Source organism: Sinocyclocheilus rhinocerous, unplaced genomic scaffold (genome assembly GCF_001515625.1).
Source record: "Sinocyclocheilus rhinocerous isolate Xijiao unplaced genomic scaffold, SAMN03320098_v1.1 scaffold79, whole genome shotgun sequence".
NCBI classification, from domain to species: domain Eukaryota; kingdom Metazoa; phylum Chordata; class Actinopteri; order Cypriniformes; family Cyprinidae; genus Sinocyclocheilus; species Sinocyclocheilus rhinocerous.
The window spans coordinates 376,161-385,688 of NW_015638023.1; the positions used below are offsets into that span (position 1 = coordinate 376,161).

At 41.3% G+C, this 9,528-nt stretch overlaps 1 protein-coding gene across 1 annotated transcript; it reads right to left on the minus strand.

Annotated features, from left to right (window-relative positions):
- Nucleotides 1-252: 252 nt before the first annotated feature.
- Nucleotides 253-4,455, minus strand: LOC107749399 (vesicular inhibitory amino acid transporter). The gene is made up of 2 exons (XM_016564541.1): nt 3,479-4,455; nt 253-2,607 (listed from the first exon to the last, which is right to left on the minus strand). Exons 1-2 carry the CDS (start codon nt 3,881-3,883, stop codon nt 1,420-1,422), a joined length of 1,593 nt encoding a protein of 530 aa, XP_016420027.1. The 5' UTR covers nt 3,884-4,455; the 3' UTR covers nt 253-1,419.
- Nucleotides 4,456-9,528: the final 5,073 nt, after the last annotated feature.

Below are 9,528 nucleotides of genomic sequence, written 5' to 3' on the forward strand. Positions count from 1 at the left end.
ATATGGCTTTTATTTTTCTATTTCAGGAGTTATCAGAAAATTGGATTCTTGAAAATGCATTTCCCCATTTAACAACAATAAATGTATAAATGATGTAATATTGTGAACCTGTTTATGATGGATGTGCTCTCTAGTTTGGAATAAATCTCTGAGAGGTGGGACTCGACTGATTTATTGTTTTGTAGATTTATTCTGTTTTGAAGGGAAACAGATGCACGTGTTTCATTTTTTTTTCCATATCACACAAAACCAAAAAAACAGTTGTACGATATAATTTCACGCGTTTCTTTATTCGTCAATATATTCATTTTCACGATATATGATAACGATTTTGTGATATACATTCCATCTTTTAAACCACAATAACACATCACATACGGTTTTATAACATTTCCACAGCACCCATTGGATTGCACAAAATGAAAAAATGTCTTATGCAAGTCCCTTGATTTCGATCCAACGACGCTAGAATACATCTCACCGAGGGGAACATTAACTTTATTAATAGTTTAAAATTACGACATTTGATATCCGATAAACAACGCAATGCTCAAAATGGAATTTTAGTGATTCGAGTTGTTGGGTTGTTTTATACCTTCCATAATTTCTTCTGGAATTTCCGACGAATTTTCGTTCTCCTTTTCATTATCTTCGCGTCCAGCGACTCTTTCTTGTTCGTTATTCGATGTCTTGTAAAAACACGAGTCTCTTTGTGTGTTTTCTGGCAAAGAGCAATTGAAACGCAGCGTGTGAATAAACCCTCGTTTTCATCTGAATATCTCTAATACTGCATGGACATCATACGATCAAAATGCATAGTTAAAGTACTTCTATTCACCGTCCAGTTATTATTATTTTCTATCTTGCCCTCTCCGTTTTGGTTCAGTAAATGCAAACGATAATAATCAAGAATTAAATGCGTCCTCAAATCGAATTAAGGAAAACCCATCAATGTACTCTATTGTGTTTATTGCCACAGCGTTGGTCCCCTGTCATTAATTAGATGTGTTGTTGTTCTTAAGCGTGTGTTGCAGGAGATTTGCACTCTCACAGCATTGCTTTGCTTTGCTCAGCTGAATGTCTTGCACTCAGATGCAATGAAATGAGTTCTTCCTCGACTCCAGGGCCAAATCAAAGCTGAAATAAATCCACTTGTAAACCATTTTCTCGCTTAACAACAAAAATATAGGTTTGCTCTGGTATCTATTTGTGTAACGCGCTGCTGTCCAAGGCTGGATGCCTAAAGATTTGCATTTGAACTGATTTATTTATTGTGTGTTAAGCTCATATTTAAATGAGCCTGGGTTAAATGCTTTTGTATTTATTTATCTTTTCTGGGGGAAACTTATCGGTTTGGTTATCAATATGTGGGATGCGTAACACTTATCACCGAACTACCACCGCTCATCATGTTCCAGACTAATCGGACAGGTTGTATTTGTAGGCCTCGATGAGGCCCTCGACGGAATGGATGAAGCCGGAAATACTGCATATACCCCCGATCACGAATATGGCGACGTCGAAGAAGACCTGATGCCACAAGAGCTTTCTCCACAACAACTTGAGATGAAATAAGCTGGGGAGGAGAAAGCACAGACCCGCGCCCGTCAGGCTTCCCGTCAGACCCATGAGGAGCGCGAAGTGCGGTACATAAATAGCCATGAGCATAGTGAACACAACTAGTGCACAGCGGAGCGAAAGCCCCCATGATTTGAGACGCCCGTCGCCCCCGTAGCAATCCGGGAAAAACGCACGCCCTCCTTCTTGGAAGAAAGACTTTTCCAGGACCTCCACGGCGGCGAAGAACGGCAGCGGGTACGAAAGCAGCGCCTTGGACACCAAGAAGATGTTAACAATGGCTCTGATGCTGGATGGTAGGTTGTCGGTGATCACCTCCTTGGTTTCGTCGGCCCACGTCAAATAAGCCACCAAGGCGAACAGGCCTTTGAGGATGCAGGCAGCGATGTGAGTCCAGTTCATCATGCAGTGGAACTCGCTGGGCTTCTGCATGTTCCCCTCCAGCGAGGGCAGGAAGATCTGCGAGGTGTAGCTGAAGACGATGATGCCGATGGAGATGGGGAACTTCTTGACGTCGATGTAGAACTTCACCTTGTCCCAGGCCCAGTCTCGCGCCCTGGACAGACAGTATGCGATCACTAGGACATTGATGATGAAGTGCGCGATGGTGCAGAGCAAGCTGAACTTGGACACGGCTTTGAGGTTCTTGAGGAAGGCGCAAGGCAGAAGAGCGGCGGTGGCGATGATGGCCCAAGACCTCTGGGACACGGGGAGGTTGGGGAAGCTGTTGTACATCAGGTTTCCGCTCACGACGACGTATAAAATGCAGGTCATCACTAGCTCGATGATTTGGGCTACGTTGACGACGTGGCCTCCCAGTGAGGGGAAGCGCGGCGCGCAGCACGCATTGGCAATATCCACATACGAGTCTCTCACTCGTACCAACTGGCCGTCTTCATTTTCTTCGTAGAGGCAAGCGATGAGGATTTTCCCCGTGTAGCAGCACACGACCGCAGCGAATATAATGAGGAACAGTCCGAGATATCCTCCGTGGAGAATGGCGTAGGGTAACCCGAGAACAAACATACCCTGGGGAGATAAGCAGAGCATGGCTTTATACAACAGAACGCAAGTTCACACAATTCACAACGTAATGCCCCATGCATTCTGTTCTATTCTAGTCTGTTATACCCATAATGGTCTTAGTGTTTTTGGTGTCACGTTTTTGTTCTTTTATGGACTTATGAATTTGAGAGGTTCTGCGGGGTTCTGTTGAGGGAATGCGCCATCATCAGCTTCTACATTGGCTGCAGGTGTTGTGATGGAGCATTAGAAATGCAGCTGAATTCAGTCCCGACATTCCATTTGCTGCGAGCAAAGTCACGCTCACCTCATTGTGTCGTCATCATCAGGATGAATCAAATAGGCAGGGAGTCACGTCAAGGACGTCACTTTTGATATTAAGAGCTTGAACTGCGCACGATTGAATATGTGGGGTTTTATTGTTTAAGCATGCGTTTTTTTGTTGTTGCCATTATCCAAAAAGTTATTCTTTTAAACATCGTCGTGTAGAATACATACATTTTGGAACGGGTATTTTCAGTCGTATACATGTAAAAGGCACATAATGCTCTCCAGTTTACGCACGTCGAAAAAAAACATGCAAACCCCACAAAATACCAGTATAGAAATGCATATTGAATAGACTGGTTGAATGTTGTTTTATAAAGCTAAACTCGTTGATAAAGGTCCCTTATATCAATCAGATCCCCCGTCACACGACATCAGCTCAAGAAAAATCTACGCCATTAAAGAAACGTTTTGCCTCACAGAGGACTAACCCTTTTAATATATGTATTGCAAACAGTTTTCACATAACATTTCCATATTGATCAATACTAGAAACTTTAGAATGTTATTGTTTTTATATGCATCGCCGTGACGCGTAATGCCTCCTCACCTGGATCGCATTGGTCACGTTCCATCCTGCCTCCCAAGCAGTGATTCTTGGCTTGTCCGAGCCGCCTAATTCGGAGCAAAATCCGCCGTCTTTGGACGCTGAGGGCGGCGGACCCGTTCCATCCCTCTGGTAATGGCTGTCCCCTTCGACGGTCCCCTCGCCCCCCGTGTCCCCGCCGCCCTCTCCACCCATTCCCTCGTTTTTAAGGATGTCCATTTGAAGCCCCTGCCTGTGGTCATAGTCCAGATCATCGCAGGCGGCGAAGCCCAAAGCCTCTTCATCGGTGGCGGCCTGGAAGCCCAGTTTGGCGAACATCCCGCTCACCTTCTCCTGCGACTTATTGGTGACCGTGGTGGCCGCGTTGGACAGCTTGTTAGAGATCTTGCTTCTAATTACCGTAGCCATGATTGCTCTCCTAAACGAGACTGGTGTTCAAATACCTCTGCAAATGTTTTTCTAGATATATCGAATTTAGAGTGCGACCGGAGTTCTTTGTCTGCGCATCAACGGAGCGAGAAGAGACTCACGGACTCTCGTGGTGACGCGTATTCGTTATCTCCAGTTCTGACTGAAATCACGCCTGGTGTTTTTGCTAATTCCGTGGTTCATGTCACTTTTAGACGCAGATGATGCCTGGCACCTGCATGCTGTTCGCCCGCTCCTCTCTCTCTCTTTTTCTGGCCGGACTCTGATGCGCGCTGAGTGCGTTTAATGTCCGGTGCGTAAAGGAGAGCGCTCGCCGGTTTTGCGCGGCTTTTCCGTTCTCTGTATCCGTGGCACGGCGTCGACTCCTGCGTTTCAGTGGCCGTCGCTGATGCCAATGCGGTACACGGGAGCTCGGGGGTGTTGAGAGAGAGGCACGTGTCACCGTCAGCCTGCCAATGCTAAGAGTCTCGCGCGTCTCCGGTTCCCAGTGCGCGCGCTACTCCGCACCGACAAAAAACGGTGTAAAGATTTGCTGCATTTCTAGGGGAGGTGCTTGCAGGACCCCATCCTCCTCTCCACTCTCATTATGCCCAATATACTCGGTCACAACACCCAATGGCATCCGGGGTCTCATAGTGTTGCATAACTTTACGTCTATATAAACCGTCTCCACGCATCGTACTAGGTCTTACATGGACACTAAAAGTGTTCTTGTAATATTCTTGTTGTGTTTTCCTGTCGCATCTTCAACTCTACAGTTTTTATGGCTTCAGATGAAGGTTTAGAACTCTTTTCAACAAGAGGAACCGTGTCACCCTCGAGCTGGTGTTGGAATACTCTTTTGAACGGATTTAAAAGCTTCCTTCATTCGACAAGAGAATGAGCAAGAAATGCGTCGCTGATTTGAATGAGATTTTATTGGTTTAGATTTGCAGACGACTTTATATTAAGTTATTTCAAGTGTTGCGTTTTATTTATTTATTTTTAAAAATGTGTTAAAAATAGCAAGGATGTTTCTCATGGATTATTTGTCACGGTGCAGAAATATTGTGCATTGGGCTATTAATCTGCATCATGTTCTCGGACTCTTTTTAAAGTGAATGAAGATGGTTTTGAAAAGTTATTAAGCGACATCTCTTTTTTCACTGATGGAATTTCCATTCATTTCATTCATCATATTCATGTATATTTATGAAAGCGTATTCTGATCGATCTGTGTGGATTCCTACAAACAAGCGACGCTTTATAAAATCATTTAGGCCTATGAGCACATTACAGTGTTCGTTCGGATCGAATTATTCTCTATGAAATATAGCGAAATACCATAAAATCCTCGGTTCTGTAAAATATGCGCGGTATTAACATTTCGTGTTTCATACTCCCGAAAGAAATTAATTCTACATTAATCAGTTATCAAGACAATGATACTCGTGCGTTAAAGAAATAAACCTAGGACTTTTTTTTTATTTTTTATAAATGTTGGCATGATTACAAATATATTAGATGCTATGCTCAAATTTAAACGAATAATCAAAATGATATCTATTCGCTTGTATATTTCCAACAAAAATAATAGACAATTACATTGAAATAAATGAATGCTACAAAACGAATTTTCTGGATATTATGAACCTTTATTGACGTGATTAGAACAGTCAAAGGAAATCATGTAGCCTAAATGTCGTAATTATTTAGAACGTTGGCTGTGAATAAAGAAACACTTTGACAAATTCGGAAACGGTCCGTTTTACTGAATCTGAATGTTTTAGAAACAGTTTAAATAATATAATATTTAATTAATATTACTCCAGCTAAAATAAACATTCTGTAAATGTGATGCTAATTTTGCTCAGGGTTTATTAGTACTGAAACTCATATGTATTCATAGGCTGCATTATTATATACGAGTTAAGTAGGCTGTATAGAATTCGTGCTGCCCTGTATTCGCCATATCTAATCTCTCATATCAGTGATTGTCTTCCCCCGGAGATGTTCTTTATCCCGCAGGCTGTGCTCGGCCTCGGTTCCCGGTGGGAGCGGAACGGGTTAATCGGTGTGGCGTTATCAGGCGCGAGCAGAATGCAATCGGTACAAGAACAGACGCACACGGGCTTTATTCAGCGCGTTTGAGAGTAACATCAAGTTATATAAAAATAAAAACAAAGAAATAAAGAATTAAATAAGTAAATAAATAAAATAAAAATGTATAATTATAGGGAAAACAACAACGATGATAACAATAAGAGTGACGATAAGAATGATACTTTATAACTCATCCTGGTCATTTTTTAAATAATTGATAATACAATATAAAATATAATAAATACCCCCATCTACATGCAATCGGACATCTTTTTTTGGCTTTGAGCATTATGAAGAAATCCAAGATTTATTAAGTCACCGTTCTCTGGTGTGAAGAAGCACGAGATTGATTTTCCTCACCTCCACAAACACTATTATCTGGCGCCATATTTCCCATCATTCCCATTCTCTCCTGCTCTTGCGTTCACTGTTGCTGAATTATGTGTGTTTGCATAAATGGTGAAATTCAAAGACAAAGCACGTGATCCTTATGAACAAATTTCAGGTATATTTTTGGCAAAGTGAGTATGCCATAGTTTGGCATACTCTCCGCTTCTCATGCAGTTTATTACCCTTCAGAAAAATCATAGAGGGCAATAAGAGGTCAGGGTGATTCTCCCAGGAGCCTCTCCGCACATAATCCTCAATCTGTCCCCCGGGACACTGATCCAGGATCAGTCAGGTGTGTCGCACTGCTGTCTTTGTCACTGATTCAACGCTATCTCGCATGAATGCTACAAAACGAATTTTCTGGATATTATGAACCTTTATTGACGTGATTAGAACAGTCAAAGGAAATCATGTAGCCTAAATGTCGTAATTATTTAGAACGTTGGCTGTGAATAAAGAAACACTTTGACAAATTCGGAAACGGTCCGTTTTACTGAATCTGAATGTTTTAGAAACAGTTTAAATAATATAATATTTAATTAATATTACTCCAGCTAAAATAAACATTCTGTAAATGTGATGCTATTTTTGCTCAGGGTTTATTAGTACTGAAACTCATATTCATAGGCTGCATTATTATATACGAGTTATGTAGGCTGTATAGAATTCGTGCTGCCCTGTATTCGCCATATCTAATCTCTCATATCAGTGATTGTCTTCCCCCGGAGATGTTCTTTATCCCGCAGGCTGTGCTCGGCCTCGGTTCCCGGTGGGAGCGGAACGGGTTAATCGGTGTGGCGTTATCAGGCGCGAGCAGAATGCAATCGGTACAAGAACAGACGCACACGGGCTTTATTCAGCGCGTTTGAGAGTAACATCAAGTTATATAAAAATAAAAACAAAGAAATAAAGAATTAAATAAGTAAATAAATAAAATAAAAATGTATAATTATAGGGAAAACAACAACGATGATAACAATAAGAGTGACGATAAGAATGATACTTTATAACTCATCCTGGTCATTTTTTAAATAATTGATAATACAATATAAAATATAATAAATACCCCCATCTACATGCAATCGGACATCTTTTTTTGGCTTTGAGCATTATGAAGAAATCCAAGATTTATTAAGTCACCGTTCTCTGGTGTGAAGAAGCACGAGATTGATTTTCCTCACCTCCACAAACACTATTATCTGGCGCCATATTTCCCATCATTCCCATTCTCTCCTGCTCTTGCGTTCACTGTTGCTGAATTATGTGTGTTTGCATAAATGGTGAAATTCAAAGACAAAGCACGTGATCCTTATGAACAAATTTCAGGTATATTTTTGGCAAAGTGAGTATGCCATAGTTTGGCATACTCTCCGCTTCTCATGCAGTTTATTACCCTTCAGAAAAATCATAGAGGGCAATAAGAGGTCAGGGTGATTCTCCCAGCACACACACACACACACACACACACACACACACACTTCAGTCCCTCTCTCTCTGTACATGTCAGATACGAGAGCAACCCTGCATATATTCATACGTGTGTCTTTCCTTGTTTATTGCTGCCGTTGTGTTTTCCTCTGGCGGTCCAGACGGCAGTATTTCTAGCGGTCCTGACTCACTCCATCACCTTGTGGATTTTCTCTCCTTGTTCCCCCCCGCCAGGACACATTAACATTGTAATTGCCTTTTAGCCCTCTCCTTTGAACACACTGTAAACGGCAGTGCTCCTCTGGGATGGAGAGCCTGAGGCCTACACAATCAACACAGCAATCTGTTTCCATTATATGCTTCTTACAGCCACGGCTATCAACGATTATAGACTGATACATAGACTGTGTGTGAGCGCGCATGTGCTCATTGTAAATGGTAAATACATTGATTTCAGTATATATTGAGGTAGATTCTGATAAGGTTTTGTGCATAAAAATGAACTGAAATATGAGCTTTAGTTTAGACAGTAGATCATGGCGCTAGTAATGTCATGGGGGAATGCATATATAAAAGCATTGATTAAATGCATCTGCCAAATGCATAACTGTAAACAATAAATCAAATGTAATTCATAAGACCGAAAGAATAAAATGGCACGAGAGTGACAATAAAGAGCGCGCGCGCTTTGCACGCTTCAGTCTCTGGGTTCATGAATAAATGAAAAGAAACAGGTCTGTTTTCCACATGGGACAGTTTTGTCCTGTTAAACACAACAACACACGTTTAGAAATCAATGCTACGGCGGTTCCGAAGCTGTGTGGAAAACTCTAGCTGTTGACTTCATCTGAGCAAATAGAATCGAATCGACTATTTAAACAGGAACGAGTGGTTTTGTCTTATTTTTCTTCTGGACTAAAACCCAAACTGTCCACGAGTGAAGGTCCTATTGAAACAGCAATAATTACAGTCATTACAACACAAATGCGAGCACTCATTGAGATGCAGACCACCTGCTTTTAATAACAGTCCGCTCATTCAAATGAGATGTAAATGTGTTTTCTTTCATAACTACTGAGCTGCGACGCTCCCAACTATGAAACGTTCGCATTAATAAAATCTCAACAAATGTGAAAGATATGAGCAGCGATTGCTGAGAGCCTCATGAATATTCAGAGGTCGGCGGTGCGTCGTGACGTCATCGCACGCGCTTTCTTTGATTTTAATTGGACCGAGCAGGAGTAAAAAGAGCTCTGTTGATTGTCAATTTACAGAAGCGGGCAGACACATAATAGAGTCTGTGTTCATGAATACAGTCTCCGCACATGATTCAACATCTAGACAGAAATCACAGGCCTGCAGTCTCCAGACCTTCTGTGGAAATGATAAACATTTGTTTTTTTTTAAACATTTATTTAAGCAATAACCCTTTGATGCAGAAATCATTAAACAACAAAGACAAAAAGAGTTAATGTTTATTATTATCTTCCAACTGCAATAAAATATAAAGGTAGTTTTTAAATACTGGGTTTCTGAGGGTCTTAAAGTCATAATTAACCCTTCCACAAATTAAGAGCATCAAAAGCTCTTAAATCTGAACAGAAAGCCGTGGCATTAAATGTTGAATGCACCGCAAAATCGTAATGTCAGCCTCAGTATTTCTGACTTCTCTTCCAGTACAAATATCTAAACATCCTTAAATCATGATACATTTACTGTAAATG

Coding starts and splice junctions, on each gene's coding strand:
- LOC107749399 (XM_016564541.1), bottom strand. CDS start 3,883: ATGGCTACGGTAATTAGAAGCAAGATCTCTAACAAGCTGTCCAACGCG. Junction 2,608..3,478: donor ACGTGACCAATGCGATCCAG/GTGAGGAGGCAT, acceptor TTATCTCCCCAG/GGTATGTTTGTTCTCGGGTT.